Source organism: Alexandromys fortis, unplaced genomic scaffold (assembly GCF_014885135.2).
Source record: "Alexandromys fortis isolate MF-2015 unplaced genomic scaffold, M_Fortis_MF-2015_v1.1 scaffold_99, whole genome shotgun sequence".
Classification (NCBI taxonomy): domain Eukaryota; kingdom Metazoa; phylum Chordata; class Mammalia; order Rodentia; family Cricetidae; genus Alexandromys; species Alexandromys fortis.
The window spans coordinates 14,402-40,936 of NW_026067982.1; the positions used below are offsets into that span (position 1 = coordinate 14,402).

Consider the following 26,535-nt stretch of genomic DNA (forward strand, 5'->3'; position numbering starts at 1 on the left):
TTTTTTGCTATCTGATTCAAACGTAGATACTTTAGGAACAATGTTTGAAGCAGTAAAGAAATTTTTTCCTTAATGGAGACTACATATTTCTCCTGAAAAAAAGAGGAGATTATGACAATTACTTAGGTTATAAAGTATGTTTACAGAAAATTAGAACACAAAAGCCACAAATTAGAAGAGACCAATTGCAGACTCTTAATGATTTTCAAAGATTGTTAGGAAACATTTCTAGTCTATGACCAGCTATTGGGATAACAGCTGATCTAATAATTCTTTAAACAAAACCTTAGATGGTGACAAAGACTTAAATAGTCCCAGGGAATTAACAGCTGAAGCTGAGAAAGAATTAACTGTGGCTGAAGAGAAATTGCAGGAGGCACATGTGGATCAAGTGAATCCAAATCTTAATTGCATATTGCCTTCCAGAATTTCCCCTACAGTAATTTTAATGCAGAAGGAAGATATTCTCTTTTAATGGATCTTTTTATACATAAACTAAGTAAAAAATTTAAGTCTTATATGGCAAAGGTCTCTGAATAAAAGGACAATTGAGACTTCATCAACTAGCAGGTATTGACCCAGCAGAGATTATAGTGCCTTTTACTACTGATAAAATTTTAAAAAATATGGAAAGACAATGAAGCATGGCAAAAAGCTTGTGCCAACTTTTTAGGAGAGATTAATAGCAATCTATTAATCTATTAATAGCAATCAAAATAGATAGAACTAACCTTATAATGAGAACTACTTGGATCCTTCCCCACATTGTACATGACACACCAATAACTGGAGCCTGTACATTTTATATTGATGCAAATAAATCAGGAAAGGCAGGTTACAAATCAGAAGATTTAACTTAAGTAGAACAAAGCCCTTGTAATTCTGTCCAAAAGACAGAATTATATGCTATTCTCATGGTACTGAGGGATTTTAAAGAAACTCTCAATATAGTTACTGATTCACAATATGCAGAAAGAGTTGCCTTGTGTATTGAAAATACTGAATTTATACAAGATGATACAGAATTGACTTCATTATTCATTTAGGTTCAAGATATAATCAGGAATAGGTGTTGTCCCATACACATAACAAATATCCGATCCCATCTGGGTCTGCCTGCTCCTCTTGCACAAGGTAATGAACAAATTGATCGATTATTGATTGAAGATGTGTTGAAGGTCTCAGAATTTCATAAAACATCATGCCAATAAGCAAAGGTTTTAAAGAGAGTTTTCTATTTCATGGCAACGTGCTAAGGAGATTATAAGGAAATGTCCTACCTGCTCTTTCTATAACCAAACACTGCTACCTGCAGGGAGTAACCTAAAGGGTACTCAAAGGAATGAAATCTGGCAGATGGATGTGTTTCACTTTACAGAATTTGGGTAATTAAAATATGTACACCACACCATTGACACTTATTCAGGCTCTCAATGGGCAGGTCCTTGAGCTCAAAAAAAGCTGATTCAGTAATCATGCATTTATTAAAAGTTATGGTTATCATGGATATACCCACACAAATAAAGACAGATAATGTTCCAGCATATGTCTCTAAGAAAATTAAACATTTTTTTGCTTATTATAACATAAAACATATTACAGGTATACCAAACAATCCTACAGGTCATGCAGTTATAGAAAGGTAAAATCAAACTATAAAAGATATGTTAAACAGAAATGGATGAAAAATACCCCCAGAAATGATTGAATAATGCTTTATTAAGCTTGAACTTCCTTAATGCTAATGAGAAAGGAACAATGGCAGCAGAGAGACATTGGATAATGGAAAAAACTTCTGAATTAAATCAGCTGGTGTATTTCAAGGATGTGTTGACCTCACAATGGAAACCAGGAGATGTGCTAAGTTAGGGAAGGGGTTTTTACTCTTGTTTCTATGGGAGAAGAAAAACTCTGTATACCATCAAAATTAATAAAGATTTGGTTTTAAAAAGAGAAACCTCTTGAGAAAAAGAATTGACAGCTCATCCACAGAGGTGACTGGTGGTAAGGAAACCTCATAAGAGTTGGGGCAGGGTTCTATTCTTGTCTTTGCAGGAAAATACTCATCTTCAAAGAGTTGAGAGACACCATCTAGATGCCTAAAGGAGAAAAGATAGCTATTCAGAAAGAATCAACAAGCAAAGAGAAGTTTGACTCATGATGCTGTATCATCTGAATGGTAAAATTTGATTATCTGAACATGTATTTATCTCTACTTAAAAAACAGAGAGCTGGTTTTGGAGTTGGATAGTGGCTATCCTTCTCTAAATCCATACATCTTGTTAAAAGAAAAATTCAGAGATTCTGTCTCATGTTAGGAGCCATCTGGTATGACACAGAAAGAAGAAAGAATTTAGGAAAAGTTTTACTTTTCTCCATACCTATTTTTGTCTCTATTGTACCTTTCATTGAGTATATGTCTATATAAATAATGTTTAAGTTTTCACAACTGACAATGAATTTTCCTGCAGTAATCTTTGGTTTTTCCAGGAAGAAGATGGGGCCCCACAACAACAATTCCATCTGGTTGATATGATGTCATGATGTTGGCAGCGCTACTTTAAGACTGGTTTTGGGTACAAGCTGCTCAAAGTGATTCTAACTTGGTTAGCTGAAATGGTGCAGCTTCTTACAATATTCTGCCTAGAACTTCAAATAAGAACTTCAGAAAAACCCTAATGAGTACTCAGAAAGTATTTGCAATTATACCAGACAGCACTCTTGAAACTTAATCATCATTTTACTTTAACAGGATCCCATAGAAAGAACATTGCCCCCATGACAGCTGGAAGTAATTATAGAAGACAATGTACCCTCTCCCAACAAAGTTTGTCTTCAGGGTTAGGAACATCAATTAGGGAATGATTATAGTTGGTATAGGGTTGGGGGTTAGGGTGGAAATTATGTAGGCTCAGGGATCTCTTTGGGAAAAAAAGGGAAATCGTATGGGATAATAGGTGGATTAGTATGAGCTTACTCACACTAATTATAATAGTGAGTAATAGAGTGAATCCTTGTGAGCTATTATTTATAGGCAATTTACATTGGTATAGATTCTTGTGTATTGATACAAATTCAATATGCTCCTATTTCTGTTTGCAATATTCGTACACCTAGACAAAATTATTTCTGTCATATTGTATACATAGATGCTTCTACCTCTGCTTAAGACATTTTGTATATTGATATAACTTTAGAATATATTTATCATATTGCACTATACATTTCTACCTCTGATCAAGACACTTATACATTGATTAAACTTTTTTAATATTTATTTATTTATTTATTTATTATGTATACAATATTCTGTGTGTATGCCTGAAGGCCAGAAGAGGGCGCCAGACCTCTTTACAGATGGTTGTGAGCCACCATGTGGTTGCTGGGAATTGAACTCAGGACCTTTGGAAGAGCAGGCAATGCTCTTAACCACTGAGCCATCTCTCCAGCCCCCCATTGATTAAATTTTGAGGTCATTGTCTTCATTTGTTGCACAGTTGTTTAAAGATTGTTTAATATTCTAATATGAAGTCTTAGTCTTTAAGTTATATAGGTATTAAGTATTACAGATCTATAGTCATCCATGTTTATCATACTTATAGTTAGACTAATCAGGTTCTTAGATATATTAGAGGTTGTATTCTGCATAAATAGGTAATCTTCAACCACATCAAAGAACTGTAGAATATGGCATTTAAATAACTTAGGGTTCTGTTGATGTGAGACACAATTGCTCCTGGAAGCACTGATCTATTCCCAAGAGAATACTGAATACCAAAGACACTCCACTTGGAGCTTACTGTCTTCTTGGCAAAACTGGCCTTTGCGTAAGGAACTGCTCATGCCTCATCTACTGACAAAATGCAGAATGTCTAGACCGGACAAGCAGGATACAAGAAAAAAAGCTGCCAAACCTTTCCAAGACAGGTTAAAATGGTTCTGAAAATTTTCCTGCCTTTGAAAATGATTTGTCAGTTACTCTAGCTAGGCTTTAGCCAAAGTTGGTTGTTCCAACATTGCAAATGAGACTTTGGGTGATTGCCCATGTAGCCAGTTGTCTCTGTCATTTATTGCACATTTTGGAAGTTGCTTGATTGTATTTCCTGTCTACTTCAAGACAGGGTTGAAGACTACATAGTCATAGTTACTTTCCTCTCATGGCTTGGCCAAGCTATTTCTAACATAAGACTTAGACTCCTTAGAATAGGATAATTATTAAAACATATACCATATGTTTCTTGTTTGATATTGTTTTTGCTGGTTATAATTCAATTTTTTATATTTGATATTTGTTCTTATTTATATAGTTTTGTATTAGGCATAGAACTCTTTTATTTAAACAAAAGGGGAAGGTACTATGGGAACTCCTTCAGTCAGTAGTCTTCAAGATACCAGCCCACTGGGCATGGCCTCTTATACTATAAATGCCAACATAAAGGCATGCATGCACTCTCTCTCTCTCTCTCTCTCTCTCTCTCTCTCCTGCTGCTGCTGCTGCTGCTGCTGCTGCTGCTGCTGCTGCTGCTGCTGAATTTGGTTCCTGTTCACCATTCATACAGAGGACTGTGATCTGTGAGTCTACCCCTAAATATATAACCCTTTGATACACTCAATTATGAGCTAGTGTGGGATTATTTTATAGCATCCATCTTTAGCCTCTTTTTTTCAGATGTTTGATCACAATCAGAGAAACAAGCAAAAAACTGATATAGTTTCCTTCATTGTTAATCATTTCTGGCAAAGGAAAAGATTTTATTCACAGAAAGAAGCTGAAAGTACTGTTAATAGTTACCCCTCCAAAGATTAAGGAGTCTCTAGTTCTGTTTAGATGGCTAATATAGTTTCAGAGAAGTTTCTGTGGAGAAGTAAAGAACTGATTGATAATGCTTCTAATTTAAGATTATCTCATTAGCTATTAGTCTACGAATTAAATTAGCGGGGGGGGGGGGAGGTTTCAGTGAATAAGAATACTTAAGTATGAAACCATTCCAGAACTAAAGTTAACAAATATTTAAACCAATGTTATAGATTACACATCATGTCAAACAGTCTACAAAAATTTCTTGACATTTATTTTGAAACTTTTTTTCTCAAAGTCATTTTAATAGTAGATGTAGTTAAAGGTTCTGTAATAATGTGTGTGTGTGTGTCTGTGTGTGTGTGTGTGTGCATGCGCGCATGCTAGAGACCTATAATCTCAACACCCATGAGGCAGAGGCAGGAGAGTCACTGCAAGTTTGATGTTAGACCATGCTACATAATAAGTTTTGAGGCTACAAACTCTCTAAAATCAATCCAAAAAGCTTTTATGTAAAACAGGTGGCAGCATTTTATACATTTATAACACAAAATGTATAGAATATAATGTTGTAAAGAGTGTTGGAGAGCTAATATCTAGACTATTTAGAAAAATATTTGATAATGGAAATGAAATTTCTTTTGGATCTAGGTTCAGAAAGTTGACGTAATCCACTTCATTTGTGAAAAGTGATTTGATAATTCATGTCAATGCAACGGCATAAGTAAAACTATAAAGCAGAGATCAATGATCCCTGAAGGGGATAAAAGTGGGGCAGTGGGAGGGCAGTCCAACCCCTGTCATACTGAGTTCTGAAACAAAGCTGTATAGGGACAGTGGGGTCAGAACAAGATATGCTGGAGTTAGGTGTTCTTTATAACTTTGTCTTTAAAAATAATTTTATTTTTGTTGTTGTTACTATAAACCAAACCCAGAGCCTCATGTTTGCTAGGCAAATACTTTGCCATTGAGCTAGATCTCTATAGTTACTGTTTATATAGAAGTGAACGATCCTTGTTGCTAAGCAACTAAATCTAGAATTTAGTCATGAGATAGACAAAGGGGGTGAGGGAGTGGCTGCATTTCTTTGTTCTATGAGGCTACAACTACAATCTTCTGTTGACTGATAGGGGTCACACAAACCATCTGACAGAAAGGGCCATGGCAATGATTGTTTTCTGCTTCTAGGTCATTCATGCAGTTTGACTCTATGTGTAAGTTGGTACCTAGAATGGTCTAATGGATAATGTGAAATTTCTGAATTTTTGCTTTTCTTTCCTTTTAAATATGTGAGTGATGTAAACACAGCTAGGTGGTAGAGGGTAGAGAGTGGGGTAACCAAGCACTGTAGTTTTACTGGAACTGAGGGCATACCTATAACGGAGAATGACTTTTAAGTTTTAAAAGCAGGTTAGATCTGAACAAATTTGGGTGAAATGGTTGATTACCTTGTCAGTAAAGATCAGGTAAAATAGAAGATGAAGATGCAGAAGAAGTAATGAACATTGGTAGACTCAAGCCCCAAGTAGGTCAGAGATACAATATGGACCAAAACGTACAGGGCTACTACCTGAATCGAGGAGAGAGGTCTGGTGAAGTGGTTCAGCAAGCAAAGATACTTCTATTCGGGCCTGATAACCTGGATAGATCCTCAGATCTCATTGAAAAGTAGAAGGAGACAAGAGACTCTGTGAAGTGTCTTCTGACCTTCATATGCACGCCACGGCACACTGACTGCCATAATAATAAAGGTAAAAATTAGTCTATGGGAGAATCACTTCTCCACCGACACTGCAATGAAAAAGTCAGATAGAACAGAGGTGAGTATTGCATGGATTCAGATAGGCTTCAAAAGTGAAAGTCCTAAAAACCATTTTCTATCTTTCATTTTTTACTATCGAGAGTCACACATTCAACCTGCCAACGCCTATTTGACACAATCTGAGTATCAGTATGAGTGGGGACTTTACAGAATGCCCTCTGGTAGTTGTATTATTTTCTTTTTAAAAACTACACATCATGATCAACTAAATTACTGCCAGAACTCTGTAAATGAATTGGCCCAGGTCATCAGGCTTTTACACAAGTGCCTATCTAATGACAGACAGGGCATGGCATGCTGAGGTGTTAGAGAAGGGAGAAAAGCATGTATGTCTTCAGGAATTTGAAATAGTGGGAAAGTTACATAATATGTGAAGGAATAAGCTTGATAGTCTGACAATGTTGAAGAATATAGGCAATTGTGGCTATACTTTGCATCATCAATAGTAGAGTGATATTGGTTTTGTCTCTGTAGTTCTAGCAAGGACAGCAAAGAGTCTTTTGTAATGGTTGTATTTCTTTTCCTCTTGCTGCCTGCTCCAAAGCTAAGCTCCAGGAAAAGGATTGGTGGGATGCAGGTTTACATTGTATCTCTGCCTGGGGGACCAGCCTCCAGCAGCAAAGAGAAGTCCACAGAGTTGGTAAATACTAGACTTTTTTTTTTTAATCTGAGGGGGTTAGCAAAAAAGACACTCACACACTCTCTTGATGGTTTCCTTCTTTATTCTTCATTCTGTTTTCTATGTTTTCTTATCTCTATCCAGAATTGTCCCTTCTGTCTCTCTTGATGAAGAGATGTTTCCTTCTCCTTCTAACTCTCTTGATTTTCTCTTCCCAACTCTCTCATTCTTGATGTTTTCCTTCTATTCTTCTTCTTCTATTCCTTATAACTCATTCTAACTCTCTTATTCTTATTCATTTTAACTCTATCTTTATTCTTTCCCTTACAGCTTATATACCCCAGGAAAATCTTTCAGGCAATATAAAAATTGCAATGTAGTTACCTTTTGTTTTTCAAGTCATTATCACAATGAATACAAGTATAAAACAGCATGTTTTCCATATTCCTTACATGATTAAACATATTAGGTATTACAGGTGAAAAACAAATTATCCCAAGAGCCAAAGTACATTCATACCTAAGCAACTTGTTACAGATTAACTGTGTAGGAAAACAAGGTATTTTTCTCAGTCAGGTCTTTTGTTGGCAGGCTGCATTTTGCAGTTACAAAGAAAAGACCAATTTTTTTTTTTTTACCAATTATCTTGAAAGCCAATCTTATAAAAAAAATCTTAAAGGAATTGCAAACCTAAACTTTTATACAGGAAAAAGAATTTAAACTTTAAACCTTTAGGATGTAATAGTTTTTTTTTTTTTTATATCAGGAGGTTGAGGGCAGAAATGGGTATAAGGAATTAATCATCACCTTTGATCAATAACAAACCCTAGCAAGGAAAGTATATCAGCTATTAATAATTGGATTGCTTTGGTCTTGTTCCTTGACCTTAAAGAGTTCCTCACACAACTACGTGCCTTTCTAAAACTCCAGATTGTCTTCTTGGGTTTTTCACCTCATAGCTGTTATCAGAACACCTGACCTAATCTGAAGTTATTATAAAGCTTTGCTCCAGCTGATGATGCACGCCAAAATACATGACTGCATCTTTCAACATTAAGGTTAAAAGAATTTAAGCTAGCTGGGCTACTGGGACTCAGTTATTTTTCCTAATCACTAACCTAAGTCACAGTCTATGTGACTACTCAGTAGAAACTCTACTGTTCTAGCTGTGTGACACTTCCTTGTTTATATATTTTATCATCAAAACTCTACCTAAACTAGCATTATTATTTTTATCAATTAGACAATACAACTTAAAAAGAAACCATCTTCATAATAATCACAGGTTAAAATGCCCCAAAGAACGGGGTATTTCCATGAGAGAAACACACTACATGGCAGGCAGTGGGTTTCTCCCCACACCCATTCACATCATGTCAGATACTAAAGAAAGATGGCAGCGGCAAACATGTGAAGGCACAACAGAAGCAAAAGACATTCTGAAGTCTGTGGTCTAGGTCCCTTGTCTATGTGAGACTTACCCACCAGGGTTATTCCTCCTGCTGGGCTGACACCAACCTCATGCCACCTGCTCCTCTGACACAGTCACTGGCAACATTTCTCATCATCCTTCTCCATAGCTCTTTTCTTTTATTGGCTCTTCTGACTCAACATCCTCCCGTTCACAACATTTCTCACTCCATAATAGGGGCCCTCTTAACAAGAGATATAGAGAAAATGAATCTAGAAGCAGCAATTTAATCCAGAGATCTCTGATCTTCTGGTTTTATCTATAATTTTTTTTGTCAGACTGGGCATGGTGATGCATACCTTTAATTAGAGTACCACTCAGGAGCCAGAGGCAGAAGGATCTCTAAGTTCGAGTCTGCCTTGGTCTATAAAGCAATTTTCAGAACAGCTAGGACTAAACAGAGAAACCCTGTCAAAAAATTTCAGTTGTCTTGTGTGTGGTTGGCATCTTCTTAAATAATACTTTTCAAAGATTCCAGTCAAATGGACCCAATATATTTCAGAAATGTCAATGGCAAGGATATTTTCAGACTGAAACAAATCTGTATTTATTTGTCAAATCCAGGACAGATTGAAAAAAAAAAACCTTTATACTTAAAGTACACTTGGTTAGTGATTTAACTTTACTGTGATATCCATTAGATGAGAATGGATTTTCTCCACATGAGCTACATGAACAGGAAGATTGAGAACATTATGGAGATTTGAATATAATATCTATGAAAATAAACAAGGCGTCAAAGGGTTTGGATGTACACTGATTTAACGTCTCTATTCCTTGGACTGGGAAGGCAGAACACATCATTTCAGTTCAGATTGTACACTCCCTTTTGAAAATTTTGATAACTGTGTTGTTCAGGGATAGCCTTTGTAATAACTTCAATGAAGGAATAAAGAATTTGACAGGATCTCTGTAGTTTTCCCCCTACAATGTGTATTGTAAATGGGTATTTTAGTTACATTTCTGTCACTGTAACATAAAACCCAAATAATAAAACTTATAAGGAGAAAAGATTTCTTTTAGGTCAGTGTTTTCTAGGTTCCAACCCATGATGAATCCATGACCAGTGTCTGATGGTCAGACAAATGGAAATGGTGAGACATGAAAGGCAGAACAAATCTACCTTCATTCCAAGTTGGGGAGTGCAAATGATAGGAAGCAGACAAGCCAGGCTTCCAGAGCTCCCTTGAAGGCACATCTCAGTGAACCAGAGACCATCCTTCTAACTCAGCCCCGCCTTCAGAAGGGTCACACCATCTTCCAATGTCACCTCCATATGATCAGGGCTTTAGACATAGACCTCTAGGCATGCTCAACATAGAAAATGTAGTTGTAGGGTATTAAAGCATGAAAGATTTTGATACGTAGTGGTTGAAGAACTGGAACTGGTGGGCCAGGCTCAAATGCATCAGGGATAAAGGCAAAGTGACTGAGAGAAACGAGACACAGTGAAAGGCGAAAAGTACTCAAGTTCTCGCTTAGCTTAAGGGATATGTGTCAAAGTAAGGCAGAGATAGAGGGCTTAGAATTGCAGGTTCCTTAGGATGTAAGAAGTGTGTGTGTGTGTTAGAAAGAGATGTGGGGGTGGGGTGGGAAAGATTATAGCTGTGACTGAGCAATTAAAAACTAGTTTTGGGGGGGGTGTTGTTCCCTTGCTGACATTAGTCAAGGTTCAAATTTTTGGCGAAGAATAATTTTATCAGTCTGGAGCCGACATCTTAGAAATTTGTGCAAAATGATGAAGTAGTTTGAGAGAAAATGAAAGATTAGTGCAGTCAGCTGTAGAATGAATGGGATGGTATTGACTTTGTGGACAGGCAATGTGGGATTCCCCTCGGTATGCTGTGAATATGTTTTTATTACCATTGGTTAATAAAGAAGCCAATTTGGCCCATGACAGGGAAGTATATAGCTTGGCAAGAAAACTAAACTGAATCCAGGGCAAAATAAGGCAGAGTCAGGTAGATGTCATGGGGCCACCCAAGAAACAAGATGTGAGGTAACAAACCACGAGCCTTGTGGTAAAATATAAAATAATAGAGACAGGTTAATTTAAGATGTAACAGCTATCTAGGCATACACATGATCCACCCATCAAACAGTGTTGTAATTAATTTTTGTTTTGTGTGATTATTTGGGTCTGGGTGGCCAGGAAACAAAAGTGCAGTCTCTGTTTACAGACAAGAGAACAGGAGCCTTGGCTCTGAACCACATGGTATATGAAGCTTCTGTGGACCGAGTTGTAGTGAACCTTCATGGAGCAGTAACTTCTCTTATAACTCAAGTTTAATTAGGTATGCAGAGGTGGGAGCACTTTTCCTAAAGAGGTTGGGAATAAAGTGTTTCTCTGAATCTCTCCTTCTTCCCCCCAACCTCATACAGTTCTTCCCTCCTTTTCTCCTTACCCTTTTTCTTCTTCTTCTTTTCCTCTGTCATCAAAGGAAGACTCTAGAAAACATAAAAGGATATACGGAGGTACAGAAAAGGTTGAATCAATCAGGGTGCTTACACACGTGAGGAGAGAGTTGGAATTTGAAAGGTGATTGGCATTTGGTTAGGCATTTTTATTTTCCAGATCGCCTTAGGCAAGTTTGATCATATCAGCACGATTAAAGATGCCTTGAGAACCTGGGAAGACTGGTGCATACCTGTAATCTCATCACTTTAGAGACTGGTAGCGGCTACTAGTTGAATTTAGGCTGGACTACATAGAAATTTTGAAGCCACCCTTGGCTATATAATAAGTGTGTGCATCAAAAAAACAAAAACTAAAATGCTATGAGAAACTATGTCCTGAAGCTGGGGAGATGGCTTGGTTATTCAAGTGCTTGCCACTCAAGCATACATCCCTGAGCTTGAACCCTCTCCACCCATGAAGAACCCAGGCGTGAACAGGATGTACTTGTAATTTCAATGTTAGGGAAGAAGGCAAGGGCTTGCTGATTAGCAAATCTAGAAGAATCAGTGAGATTCGAGTTTTCAGAGTTAAGACACTGTCACAGAAAGTAGGGTGGAGAGTGACACCTAACATAGACATGATGTGCATCAGCTTGTACATGTGAACACACATGCACACACACACACAATGTCCTTATACCAACTGCTGTTGGTATTTTTATAAAAAAACAGAAGTGAAATAAAAGTTTTGATCCTGAGTTATTATAAGATGAAGAGCCTTGTTTAAGAAAGCAGACACAGAATTACAAGGAGGAAAATAAGTGTGAAGGAGAGCATTTACTTGGTATGGTTTATAAATTCAAAAAGTCAACAGCACCACAAGTATTATGGAATTTGACCCCCCTCAACATTTATATTGATCTAGGCACATCTTTACTATAGGCATTGTCTCATGTTTATTTACCTGTTTTAGGTGGGGCCTCACTGTGTCACAAGAGCTGACCTTCAACTAATGAACCTCCCTCCTTAGGTTCCATCTACAAGTGTTGTGACATTTATTAATAGGTTTTGTTATTGATTTTCCAATCTTTTCCCTTATGAGAACTACTTCATTGTATTTTCTACTGGGGGAGCTAAAAAGCATTTCTCATTCTACTATAATAAATATTTATTCAGTATTTCTGATAGTTTAGAAAAAACTTGCCTCTCTAGAACATATTATTAGTAATGAGATAAATACATATATTACCCAATTTCAGAAATCCTGTCTTTGTTTATGAGGTATATTTGTAGTAAGTGTATTGTGGACCTTCTTTAGGTTGTTTCTGGTTGTCTGCAATGAGGATCACTGGAGCGTGAACCTTGTTAACTTCAGATCAGTTTGGTTTGCTTCAGTGGGTATTATAAATGGCCATCTCTTTTTCTAGTTTTTACATAGGTGTGGTGATTCTTAGTCTCATTTGTTTAAGTTAGTTGAAACTATGAGGCAATCTTGTGACTTTTTCTCAGAATAACAAGAGAACTTTAATTTATTCAATGTAAAACCTTGCACACAATCAGATCCCATAAAGTTTATTCATACTTCTATTATATTAATTATCTATATTTTAATTCTCCCCATGTCTGGCACAACATCCTGTACTCTGTTTTCTCTAAACACAGAAATTCTTTTTTTTATGAATAAAGAAACGGATGTGTTTCCAGTGAGCCTGCATGTCAGGTGCAGAAATTCTCTATTGTCAAAAGTATATGTCCTTAAAAAACTGGGATTCTATTCTTCTTTAGCAACCCTAAAATATCATACAGCCAGTGCTTGGGGCTGTCAGTCACATGTGTTCTCATTTTCCTTTTGGAGACATTTCCTTTTGACATTGTTATGTTCTCCGGGTAACAGATAGCATATTCTTCCCATATTGTTACAGGAGTTTCATGAATTTTTCCTCTTCTAAAATTATAGTTAAAGATTAATTCATGCTAAGGAACATTCATTTATGATCTAAGGTGTTCCACCACATCGCTCTACTTTTCCTGGTTCACAGAAATATATTTAAGAATTATAGAAGATGTTAAAAATGAATGAAAGTTATAACCTGCCAGGCCATGGTGGCGCACGCCTTTAATCCCAGCACTCAGAAGGCAGAGGCAGGTGGATATTGGTGAGTTCGAGGCCACCCTAGTCTACAGAGTGAGATCCAGGACAGCCAGAGATACACAGAAAAATCTTGTCTCTACAAACAAAAACAAAAAGTTATGAACCCTGTAGGTAAGGACCTTGCAATGTACTAGTATAGATAGAGGAGAATTCAATGAGAAGACAGCAAATAGAGAAAAATTCATGAAAGCCTAAGACCAATACAAATTTATATAGATTGTTGTGGTTATTTTCCATGCCTCCACTTTTAGCCATTAAGTGGGACACTATCAATAATTACGCAAAGACCCCCAAATGTAAACTAATACTATGTTAAACAAATCAAGATATAGACTCGCTCTACTCTGTTGCTTTCACTTTTTCTTATGGGTGTTTTCGTATTACCTATAAGGATAAGCTAATGTGTAAGCACGTACCTTCATACTCTGACGGTTATTAGCATATGGCCAACATTATTTTCTCTACCTTCACCCCGGAACTCGTCACTCTATTTATTGAAACCAAATCCATAAACATTGTCTTGACTCATCACTCAGTATTTTCTCACCTGAATGTCTCACCTTATCCAAGAATTCTTTTCTCTTTCAGCACTGCAGTTCTGATGGTCCATCTCTGTCAGGACACCATCTCTAAATGTCAGCACTACTCCCTGATCAGCTCCAAGGGAAGAGTCAGAACAGGAGTGTCTCCTAGCCAGTCTTTTTCTGCTCTGGTCGGATGGCTTCATATTGCTAGATGCAGATGCTGAAGTTCTCATGAGAGTCACTCTTTTGTTGCTTTGCCTTAAGGTGTTTCTGTCCTCTAGTGAGCTATCACAGACTGGGTCCACTCAATACCTCAGTTCTCCAGAAGTGGTCATCCCCCGAAAGGTGACCAGCAGGGCCAGGGGTATAAAAAGTTCAGGATGGCTCTCCTACAGCCTAAGGTTTGGGGGCCAAAGACATATTGTCCACATAAGAGTCAAGAAGCTGTTGGTTTCTACTCACTTCTCGGTGCTCACCTATAGAGAGGAACATGCCCTTCTTAAGGACTATCCCTTTGTCCCTAGTGACTGTTACTATCATGGTTTTGTAGAGGGGGCCCCCGAGTCTTTAGTTGCTTTCAGTGCCTGCAACGGGGGGTTTCAGGGAGTGTTACAAATGAATGGCTTCTCCTATGAAATCAAACCCATCAGGCACTCCAGCACATTTGAACACCTAGTTTATACATTAAACAATGACAAGACACAATGCCCACCTATGATGTGTGGTTTAACAGACAAGAGAATGCCATACCAACATTTTGAACATGAAGATCCCGAGAAGCCATCTGTGAAGCAAAATTCTGGAAAATTGTGGAACGACACATGGTTTCTGGAGCTGGCTGTTGTGGTAGACTATGGTTTCTTCACTTACTCTCAACGCAACTTGTCAAAGGTACGAGAGGATGTGGTTCTCATTGTTAACATGGTGGATTCCATGTACCGGCAGCTGGATACCTATGTGACTTTGATGGGCATTGAGATTTGGAATCGAGGAAACGTTTTTCCAATGGAGAACATACATCAGGTCTTAGAAGATTTTTCTCAGTGGAAACAAGTCAGTCTTTCTCAGGTACCTCATGACACAGCCCATATTTTCATTAGAAGCTCACTTATAAGTGTGCTTGGTATAGCCTATGTTGCAGGAATATGTACTCCTCCTCTTGACTGTGGGGTGGAAAATTTCCAAGGAGACTCCTGGTCTCTTTTTGCCAACACTGTGGCCCATGAGTTAGGTCATACTTTCGGTATGCAGCATGATGAAGAATCCTGTTTTTGTGGGGAAAGAGGTTGTGTCATGAGTACTTTCAGAGTACCAGCAGAGAGATTCACCAACTGCAGCTATAGCGATTTTATGGAGACTACTTTAAACCAAGGAACTTGTTTGCACAATCATCCAAGACCAGGGGCAGTCTTTCTGGTGAAGCGCTGTGGGAATGGTATGGTTGAAAAAGAGGAGGAGTGTGACTGTGGATCTATACATGAGTGTGAGCAAGATCCCTGTTGTTTGTTGAACTGTAAACTGAGGCCTGGGGCTGCATGTGCTTTTGGACTTTGTTGCAAAGACTGCAAACTCATGCTATCAGGGGAACTCTGTAGACCAAAAGAAAATGAATGTGACCTTCCAGAATGGTGCAATGGAACATCCCACCAGTGCCCAGAAGATGGCTATGTACAGAATGGGGTCTCCTGTGGTGTCAGTGCCTACTGCTATCAAAAGCAGTGTAATAACCATGACCAACAATGCAGGGAGATTTTTGGCAAAGGTGCAAGAAGTGCATCTCATAACTGTTACAAAGAAATGAACTCACAGGGAAACAGATTTGGCCACTGTGGCACAAATGGCACAGAATACCTAAAATGCAGAATGTCAGATATATTTTGTGGGAAAGTCCTATGTGCAAACGTGGAGGACATTCTCCATCTCCCAACTCATTCTGTTTTGCAGAAGTTTTATGCCAATGGTGATAGCTGCTGGAGTACTGACCATCATTTGGGGATGGGTGTACCTGATGTTGGTGAAGTGAAAGATGGCACCACCTGCGGAAAAGAAAAGATCTGCATACACAGGAAGTGTATCAGCCTGCCTGTCCTTTCAAATTCCTGTCTTCCTGAGACTTGTAATAGGAAGGGGATATGTAATAACAAACATCACTGCCATTGTGACTATGGGTGGTCCATGCCTTTCTGCCTGCACAGGGGCTATGGAGGAAGTATTGACAGTGGTCCAACATCTCCAAAAAGAAGAGTCAATATTATGGAATTGTCAATAATTTTGACTATTTTGTTTATTATAACTTGTCTGTTAATAGCTGGACTTTATAAACTATATCATTGGTCCCAAAGAGACTAAGGCTTGTTCACCTGGTTAAGAGATTATCTAACTTAACATCTTATATATTAAGTTTGGCAACAAAAACATTATTATATATGTGAATCTAAGCATATTTGAGAGTTTATAGAAAGATGAGTGTACCTTCCCCTTCATCAGTATCAGAAATATTGTCAACAGATACAGGTAATTCTTGATGTGTTCTTGGATGTTGTTTATTATATTAAGCAGCAAATAAAACGTATTGAGAAATGATAATATCTGACCCACCCAACTGCTTGAATTTATTTGACAAACAAAAGCAAAGAGGGAATCTTTGTTAATTGTTGTTTCTTTCATTAAAAACTCATGACCTTGTTTCCCATGTATCCAATGGCCTGGCTTGTCTATTTTCTTTGCTGTTATCTGGCAGTCTAGGAACCCTTTTGGTTGGAGTCTTTCTGTGAATATATATATATATATTCCATATCCCATGGAAGAGGATTGTTTTATATGTTTTGTTCATTATATTTTTCTGCACAGTACCCAATTCAAACAGACATTTGAATGAAGAGAAATATTAATTGCATAAAATATTAAATTAGTAGAAAAAGGATGCCTGTTTACTCATTTTGGAGATGTCACCATGGCCCTCTGTTCAAACCTACTAGAGTTTTCGTTTAGACTTCAACAGTGAATGCTCACCACGTTTATTTAAAATACTGCTGTGTGTATCAGGGTACCTGACTAGTCTTCTGTGCCCAGCTTGTCCCATCCTTAGTCTGTTCTTAGCATTTTAAAGAGCCCGTCTCTTGAAAACATAGATCTGATTAGATAGTCATCACAGCTGAAGATGCCATCCGAATAACATGGACTCAACTGACCTTTCTGATGTCCTCCTTATGTTGTTTTCAAAGTATGTTTGGCTGTGTCATCCTTGAACAGCTGTCTCTGTGTGGAACTGGCACTCCAAAATGTTTACTAGCTTCTGCCATGCCTTTTCCCTTGGGAACTCCATTCTATTCCCCCAAAGAGATCCAGTCTTTGGGAAACAATGGAACTGCGTGATATTTCACTCGTGTTCCCTTGTTACTTTATAGTCATGCCTTAGTCTTCTGCATCCAGGACCAGGGCAGACCATGTATCACCCAGAGTTACAAAGAAGAAAAGCATAGCTGAGGACACCATAGAAACTGAAGAGTGGAGCAAGATTCTAGTCTAGTTAACCTTGGCTACCGGTGATGCAGCAGCAAAGACTGGCTTGTTTTAGTGTACATGTGTTCACATGGAGACAAAAGGCAGGTTCTCTCATTTGTTAATTTTCTTTAATATTTATTTATTTATTATGTATACAATATTCTGTTTGTGTGTCTGCCTGCAGGCCAGAAGAGGGCACCAGACCTCATTACAGATGGTTGTGAGCCACCATATGGTTGCTGGGAATTGAACTCAGGACCTTTGGAAGAGCAGGCAATGCTCTTAACCTCTGAGCCATCTCTCCAGCCCCCTCATTTGTTAATTTTTAAAAAAATTATAGAATTATTTGAAATTGACTAAGATGTATTAATCTAATGTTATTTTATGATTACAGACTTTTGTATATATGCCTCATACTACTTTGAAATAATCAACGGAGCCACCTGATCATGGACTTATGGCACAAAAAGTAAAAAAAAAAAATCAAAACAGACACAAAAGATGGTTCACATGTTAGTAATTTAAGCTATCACCCTAGAATGTGAATATTCTGTGAAGGACCGGGAAGTGGAAGGGCAAAGTACAGAAACCCATACAGGATGGGTTAATGGGTAGTACCTGAGATTATACTGCTTCTGCTTTTTTGAGTAGGTTTTGAGTTTATCTTGCTGTAAGGAGTAAGATAGTTATCCAGTCATACACTTTCCAGATGGTAGCCATTTGCCAAAATAAAACTTATTTTTAAGAGACATTTTTAGGCTGCACTTTTAGTCCCAGCACACAGGAGGCAGAGGCAGGCAGATCTCTATGAGTTTAAGGCCAGTCTGGTCTATATAGCAAGTTCCAGGACAGGCAAAAGATACATAGTGAGGCTCTGTTTCAAGAAAGAAAGGAAGAAAGGAAGAAAGGAAGGAAGGAAGGAAGGAAGGAAGGAAGGAAGGAAGAAAGAAAGAAAGAAAGAAAAAGAGAAAGAGAAAGGAAGAAGAAAGAAAGAAGAAAGAAAAAAGGAAGGGAGGAAGGAAGAAAGAAGAGGGAAAGGGAAGGGAAGGGAATAATCTCAAAATTATGATAACCCGAACAGTACCTGAACAATGACAGTGCCAGTTGACACACCAGTGAGCACAGGGGAAATCTCACAAGGCCTTATTTCTAGATAAAGAGCTACAGTCAATGACTATTAAGGGAGACTCGCTCTTCCCCAGAGATGAGACACTAACTGGTTATCCAATACCAAGAGGTCAGCCCTAAAAACACACACATACACATGACATTAAATGGATTCAGCAGGTTGCATTTATATATTTACGTGAATGTAAAACACAACTCAATCAGGGGTTATAAGGCTAACAATGTGAGAAATCTTTCCTGTCTCTATGATGTAACACAACAGCAAGTCAACAAAATCATCTGATACTCATAATAAAAAGTTCTCACCTGAAAAAATAAATAAGGCATAATCGCAGAGAAAATACAGGTTAGACTAAAGGAAACATACTTAAAAAGAACCGGAAAGGTACTCTGAACCCTCAAATATACGCAGGCATGAATCAGGCTGAGACTCCTTTTGTGTAAACGCAAGCCATTCTCTACAAAAAAGGAAGGTATATTCAGAGGGCCAAATCTCAGCCCTCCCAGAGACTGAGATTAGAAGCCGGAGAATCACACTTTGCAAGCAGGTGTAGTTTTAAACGAAAGACTCTGTGCCATGCTCAGCTGCCTTTCGATACGGACTGTTTGTTGGTCATATGTCCCCTTTGCTTTCACACAGTTGTTTTGATTGGGGCCATTTATGGTATTTATCTTGTGTCAATTTTCCCACTGTATGATGAAAATAACTTGGTTTATTTGATTCCTATGTGTGTGTTAGATTTCTGCAGCTGTCGGAGAATACAGGAGGAAAGCACCTTGAGAGATTTCTTTTGACTCACATTGTCGGAGGTTTCCATCTACAGTTGGTTGGCAAAGGGGAGTGCCATGCTTGGGAGCTGTTTACTTCATGGTGGCCAGGAGCAGTCTGAGAGAGGGAGAAAAAGCTGGGATCCCAATATTGTCTTCAAGGGTACATCCTCCATGAATTAACTTCCTTCCATCTAGTCTCACTCCCCAAGGATTCTGTCATCTCCCAGTGGTGCCATAGGCTGCGAATCAAACCTTTAGTATACGTCATCTGAGATATGTAAGATATCTTGTGCCTGCCCCCCCATAGGATTATTTTTATTTCAGAATGCAAAATGCATTTAGTTTGTCTTCAAGAGTTCCCAAAGTCTTACCTGTTCTAGTATTGCTGAAAAATCCAAGTCCAAAGTCTTCCTTAACACATATCATTTATGAGCCCCTGTTTAAACAGACAAGTAAGGTGCGTGACACAACAAGATACAATGGCACAGGCTAAACAGTCCCATTACAAATGACAGGAATTGGGGCACAGGAACATAGGTTTAGACTGAAGCAACACTAAACCCAACATACCAAACAGTAAATGTTTCAGTAATATATCCAGCATCCAGGGCATTAACTACAGAGGGCCTGGGTAGCCCTTTCCCTAAATGCTTTGCTGTGTGTAGCCCAGATGACCACTCTTGGATTGGTTCTGCTCACTGTCTGTTGTTTCCCTCAGAAGGTGGTTTACATTCTGGCATCTCCACCTAATTAAACTAATTTTTGGTCTTCTTCTTCTTCTTCTTCTTCTTCTTCTTCTTCTTCTTCTTCTTCTTCTTCTTCTTCTTCTTCCTCTTCCTCTTCCTCTTCCTCTTCCTCTCCTCCTCCTCCTCCTCTCCTCCTCCTCCTCCTCCTCCTCCTTCTTCTCATTCTTCTTCCTCCTCCTCCTCCTTTTTCTTTTCTTCTTCTCCTTCTCTCTCCTTCTCCCTCTCCCTATTATTTTTTGCTGTTAAATCAAGCTTCCCACAAAGTCTCAGAGAATAGACACAATGTAAACAAGTTCTTTGCCAAAATGAAATATACATGAGCTCTAGGTCTGGTTCTAGCAGAACCTTCATTTCTGCCTGACACGTCATCATTGTCTTTGCTTTCTGCCTTCCAGTCAGCGTTCTGGTCTTTGGAGCCCTCACTAGAACTGGCCCCTCACCTCTACTACTTCTAGGCTTTCTGTAGTCTGCTTTCCCAGATCTTTCCACACGGTGCTCTTAAATGAATTGCAAATGCTCCAAACCACCTGTTATGTTTAGTCTTGGCAAGAACACACTCTTCACAGCAATTTTCTCTGTTATATTTCTGTGTATGTATCAAAATACCAGCAACAAAAAACAGTGAGCAATGCTTTGCTTTTGGCTCATTGCTTCAGGTGACTTACCCAGCAATTGTTTGCTTCCATTATTTCTTGGCCCAGGGCAAAGCAGAGCAACATGGTGGGGAGCACATCACCTCCTTGTGGCTGGAAGCAAAGGAAGAGGAAGGGGAGGAGGCTGGAGATCTCAATATGCCCTTCAGGGAAAGCCCTCAAAGGCATATGTCTTCCTTTTGGTGCCACTTTCTAAAGGCTCTATCTTCCAACCAAGCCAGAGACTGGTAACTAAATCTTTTATCACATGCCCTTTGTGAGACAGGCTCCAAACCATAACAAGTCTTCAAGTCCAGAACAATTTCCTAGGTGCCTTGTTAGTGTAGTAGGTAGCACATCAGTGTCTCATAAGGTCAACAGTACTCCAGGTTTAGATCACCTGTGAGAGTGTCCTACTACAAAGGCCAGAGTCTCTGCATTTCTTCACCTCTGAGGCCCCACTATCATTGCACCGAACTCCCACACTGGCAGTTCCTCAACCTATGGCCAAACTGCTACAGTGCCCTGCCTTTGGGATCATGCCAACTACCACATACTTCAGCCTCCTCCTCTATGGAAACAGATGGCCATTAGAGCCAATCTGTGTTTCAACAACATGGCACTGTTATGGGTATCTGACATGAGCCAAGATGGCTACTGCTGTACTTTAAGAGGTTCTAAATCAGCACAAAATCAGATCACACCTGGGCCTTGAGGCCAGAGGTAAGGGCCTTTGCTTTTGCCAGCCTGCCTATGTGTGTCTTTAGGCAGGTGTATCCATCTTCATCCAGCCTGTGTGCCTCCCTGTATGCGTACCTATGTCTGGGTGCTGCCAGCGTGTGTTGGTACATGCCTAGTGCCTGCCAGCAGCTGTCTGCCTACTGGCAAATGTACTTGAAAGGAAAATATACCTCTTATACCTGAAGTTCCCAAAAAATCTCTTCAATCTCCTTTTCTTCAGTGACCTTCCTACTTTTCTGGCAGCAGAGTTTGTACTTTAAAGGCCTCGTAAAAAGTTACAGTGCCTCAAACCTGGCTACAGCAGAACCTGCACAATCAGAACCTGCACAATCTTGACAACTGAGCTCACAAAGCATCCTGCCCTCTGATAAGGAATGAAGTGTTTCTGGCCAAAGAAAAAGCCAAAGGGAAGCCCATGGGACATGTGGTGTGACTCCCTGACATACGAAGTGACCTAGAGGCCTGCTCAGGGGGTAGCCAGATCTCAGCTGTCAGGCCAGCCCACAGCACCAGTGGCAACTGGTGTCTGGAAGGGAATGGCAGCATGGACTCCAGTCACACAAATCCCAAAGTTCTTATACTAAACTGTAACCCCCAGTTGGTCCTGCCTCAAAGCAATGTCCTAGACTTTGTTGACTCCCCATGGGAAGCTTTATTCTCTCTAAGGTGTGAAAGCAGGATGGGGGAGTGGAGGAAATAGGAGAAGGGGAGGGAGCAGGAACTGGAAATGATATGTAAAATGAGAAAAAAGTATTTTTTTTAAAAAAAGTCTCTAAAGAGACAGTAAAAGTAATATTTAAAAAGCCACGAAAGATGGAAAATACACAGAGTCTGGATTATGTATATTATTGTGATTTCTTTAAAATTTTTGACTGTTAATGAGCTAACTCCAGAGAGACATTTGATTGTGGGGGCTGCTAAGCTAAACCAACATATCTTGACTTCAAAATTTGAGTCTAAGGATATGTTACTTTGGAAAAGAGGTTCTGCTTTTCCACAGAGTATGAGAATCTGTGAATGAATTAAATACTAACGTGGCTTGATGGATAAAGACTCCCCGAAATGTCTCTGTGAATCCTAAAGGTATGTCATCCAACAAATAGCAGGAAGCATTTTGGAGAAAACGATGCCCAAATTTCCAAAATGATTGTTATAAATGTTTGTTTTCATTTAAATGTGGTTGATTATAAGTGGTTAATGGCCACCATCAATTGCTAAAAAAAGGGGGGACAATATGATATAGAAATGGGTATTTTACATTGGTGTGGACTTTGAATCATTAATACAAATTTCAGGCCAATTTTGTTATATGTATATTTTCTTCTCCTGTTTAAGGTATTATGTTAATACAGCTTATTTAAAAATGTAATGTATAATTAAAAATTACAGATTAATACATACTTATTTATAATAGTCAAACTTGTAGTCATGCTAGTTAATTTTCTAGATATACAGAGTTATATTTCAACTAGATATAAAATTATTAATTAATTATGAATGAAATTATTTATTAATGAAATCACAAGTAAAAATTTCCAAATATAGGGAAATAGAAGCCTATCCAGACACAAGAGACACACAGAACATAAACCAATAAAGGCAAGAAAAAAAAGTGTATTGCAGTCAAAATAGTAAATGCACAGTGTAATTGCTCCCAAATAAATACACTGAGATTTATCCTTACTTCTGAATGCCAAGCCTTATCTTGGCTTCTTCCTAGCCAGCTTTTCTAACTTAAATTATCCCCTCTCTTTATGTTTTGCTCTGGGATTTTTGCCTGTCTTTATTCTTTCTTTCTTTCTTTCTTTCTTTCTTTCTTTCTTTCTTTCTTTCTTTCTTTCTCCAGGGTTGGTTGTGAGGCTGTGGTTGTGTGGCTGGCTCTTGGCTCCTCTTCTCATTCTCCTTTTCTCACTCCTCTCTCCTTTTTTTCAAGATTTCTCCTATAGACCCAGCAGAGATTATAGTGCCTTTACTGCTGATGAAATAAAAAAGTTATGGGAAGACAATGAATCCTGGCAAAGGACTTGTGCTAATTTTGGGGGAGAAATTAATAGCAATTTTCCCTAAAGTGATAGATTTAACCCTATAAAGAGAACTTCTTGGATTCTCCCCCAAATTGTACATAATGCACCAATAACTGGAGCCCGTACATTTTATACTGATGCTAATAAATCAGGGAAGACGGGTTACAAATCAGAAGAATTAAGTAAGGTGGAACAAAGCTCCTATAATTCTGTCCAGAAGGCAGAATTACATGCTATTCTTATGGTACTAAGGGATTTTAAAGAACCTCTCAATATAGTTACTGATTCACAATATGCAGAAAGAGTTGTCTTGCATATTGAAACTGCTGAATTTATACTAGATGATACAGAATTAACTTCATTATTCATCCAGGTGCAAGACATAATCAGAAATAGGCTTTGTTCTATATACATAACACACATCCGATCCCATATGGGTCTTCCAGGTCCTTTAGCAAAGGTAATGCAGAAATTGATCAATTATTGATTAGAAGCATGTTGCAGGCACCTCAGAAATTCATAAAAAACATCATGTCAATAGCAAAGGTTTAAAGAAGGAGTTTTCTATTACATGGCAACAAGCTAAGGAGATTATATAGAGATGTCCTACTTGCTCTTTCTATAACCAAACACCATTGCCTGAAGCGAGTAACCCAAAGGGTACTCAAAGAAATGAGATCTGGCAGATGGATGTTTCCCACTTTATGGAATTTGGTAAATTAAAATATGTACACCATACCATAGACATGTATTCAGGTTTTTAATGGGCAACTGCCTTGAGCTCAGAAAAGGCTGATTCAGTAATCACACATTTATTAGAAGTTATGGCTATCATGGGCATTCCTGCACAATTAAAGACAGACAATGGTCCAGCATATGCATCTAAAAGATGAAACTTTTTTTACCTATTACAATATAAAGCACATTACAGGTATACCAAATAATCCTACAGGTTAGGCAGTTATAGAAAGGTCAAATCATACTATAAAGGATATGCTGTACAAACAAAAAGGGATGGAAAATATCCCCTCAAAAGATTGCATAATGCTTTATTTACCTTAATTTTTTAAACGCTAATGACAAAGGAACAACAGCAGCAGAGAGGCATTGGGTTATAAAAAAAAAACTTCTAAATTTAATCTACCAATGTATTTCAAGGATGTGTTGACCTCACATGGAAACCAGGAGATATGCTACACTGGGGAAGGGGTTTTGTCTTATTTCCACAGGAAAAGAAAAACTGTGGATACCATCAAAATTAATAAAGATTTGCTGTAAAAAGGAGAAACCTCTTTTAAAAAATGATGCCAAACTGTTTCTCTACCTCTAAAAGTTTGGAGATGTTAGATTATTTCTCTAAGCCAGACAAGTAGAAGAGGTGAAATTGAAAGCTGAGGTCAGCATGGTTGGCATCATCATCTGCTTTCTTCCCATACTTCATGTTCAGTTTGGGGGAACAAATTAGAGGTCTTCATGTCAATGTTTGGGAGCAGAGGTAAAATAGGTACAGATCCCCAATGTCACCCTCTGCAAACTCAAGGGGTCCCTAGAATTTTAAGGGGCCAAACCAGTATTCATGACTAATGATGATGATGAAAACCAATTTCAAGGATAGTCAGTACAATAGCAGAGTTGACAGTTTTACTCAAGATATTTTAATTCAGGCTTATGATGAGGAAATAACACACTCAGAAGTAAATAAGGCACAGTGGAGCGTGCGTCTATGGGCTTCTCAATAACATGTGCTCATTGCTTCTGCAGTAGTCATAGATGAGATTTATGTGGAGTTTGAAGTTATCTTACTACTATGTGGCTGTAGAGGGTAACTGACAGGATTACAGTGGACAGAGTAGGGTGTAGTTCTACAAACATAAAGGAGGGTAGGATATGCTTCTGTAGACAAAGTTACATTTAGTTTGAGATTCTCAGGCAATTTCTAGACAAAGGAATGAAGCCGTGCCCCAGGCCATATACACTGGGTTTTAAGCTTAGGCCATTGCCAATTTTACATACAATATTTATGCAGAAAAGAAACATTAACTATATGTCAGCAACCTTTGCAGCAAATGTTGTTAATTGTGATAGAATCCTTGGAGAGCTGGTAAGAGGTTTTCATCAGACTCTGAGATGATGCTCCTTCCCCTCCCACGTCTCATGGGTTCCTTGTCTTCCCACCCTGACACATTCCCATAGAATCCACCTCTCACTTGCTTTTTTAATAAGCAGCAGTTGCTGGCTTGATTTTTAGCTGTAAGGTTGAATACCTTTATGCTGACTATGCTTTCTTCAATTCTCTAACCCTTTTGTCTGCCACCTTACGCATTTCCTGGTTCCTAAGGCTTTTATAGTTTTGATCCCTGAAAGTTCCTTCAAGCTCTGTTTGGAATGTCCTATCCTAAAAGTCAAGATGGCCGGAAAAGTCACATCTTAAGTCCTGCAATCATCTTGTCAAAAAGAAATGACATTTCCCCTTCCCCTTTTTGGAGGATTTTTCTTGAGCAAGCCTATAATTTAATTATCCTTTCTCTGTATCTTTGTATGTATACACATTTCTTAAGTTAGATAAGCCTGCCACCAGACACAACCCAGGAATATATACACCTTTTTAGAAGTTAAGTAAGCATCTTGTCAGCTATAATCCAGAGAATCTTTTTCCTTAAGGTCCTGGGAAACAAGACCTGTGATGTAAATTTCAAGGAAGATGGTGCCCCTTATTTTCCTGTCACGTGTGTTAACGTTAAGTGCCTTGTTTTAATAAGTGAACACTTGCTTGACAGAGAGATAGAGAAGCTGTATCTTTCCCCCATGGGTCATGGATGTATTGGACTGTGCCTAAATCACACAAATGGTACCAATTTCTTGCCCAAATATGTTCGCCTGCTATGCCTTTCCCAGTGTGGCTTGAGGCTCGTAAGATTGAAATCCTCCCTTCTGTTCCTCTCTATTTTACATTTGTGGATACTTTGAGATTTTATTTAAAATATCAACAGTATCAATCTAATTATGACCCATAACTTTATTGCCCTCTCTTTCTCTCTGCCTTCCTTCCCACATGCTTTCCCACCGTAGGCGAGCGTTGTACCTTATCCATGGCACCTCAGTATCTATCTGCCTTGGGAATCGGGCGAGGTAACGGAAAACGCCGGTGCGTGCGGAGAACCACCACTCCCAGCATCCTCCGCGCTCCCCGTGCCCGCGGTTTCCTC

General features: G+C 38.5%; 1 protein-coding gene and 2 long non-coding RNA genes across 4 annotated transcripts; 1 reads left to right on the plus strand and 2 right to left on the minus strand.

The window, feature by feature from the left end:
* Window positions 1-1,570: 1,570 nt before the first annotated feature.
* On the minus strand, window positions 1,571-10,455 carry LOC126511375 (uncharacterized). The gene is made up of 3 exons (XR_007594681.1): window positions 8,721-10,455; window positions 6,369-6,532; window positions 1,571-2,099 (listed from the first exon to the last, which is right to left on the minus strand). It is a non-coding gene; the product is annotated as an uncharacterized lncRNA (long non-coding RNA).
* Window positions 10,456-12,627: 2,172 nt separating this feature from the next.
* On the plus strand, window positions 12,628-16,132 carry LOC126511370 (disintegrin and metalloproteinase domain-containing protein 21-like). Its single transcript, XM_050158459.1, has one exon. The coding sequence runs from the start codon at window positions 14,015-14,017 to the stop codon at window positions 16,130-16,132; it is 2,118 nt and encodes a 705-aa protein (XP_050014416.1). The 5' UTR covers window positions 12,628-14,014.
* A 2,430-nt stretch (window positions 16,133-18,562) lies between these two features.
* LOC126511374 (uncharacterized) lies at window positions 18,563-26,517 on the minus strand. 2 transcript variants are annotated; one of them, XR_007594679.1, is made up of 4 exons: window positions 26,412-26,517; window positions 20,598-20,678; window positions 19,558-19,622; window positions 18,563-19,301 (listed from the first exon to the last, which is right to left on the minus strand). It is a non-coding gene; the product is annotated as an uncharacterized lncRNA (long non-coding RNA). The 2 variants fall into 2 exon arrangements; XR_007594680.1 differs by having other exon boundaries at window positions 18,563-19,425.
* Between the last annotated feature and the right edge of the window lie 18 nt (window positions 26,518-26,535).

What these genes read in the sequence shown, in the direction of transcription:
- LOC126511370 (XM_050158459.1), top strand. Translation starts at nt 14,015, where the DNA reads ATGAGAGTCACTCTTTTGTTGCTTTGCCTTAAGGTGTTTCTGTCCTCT.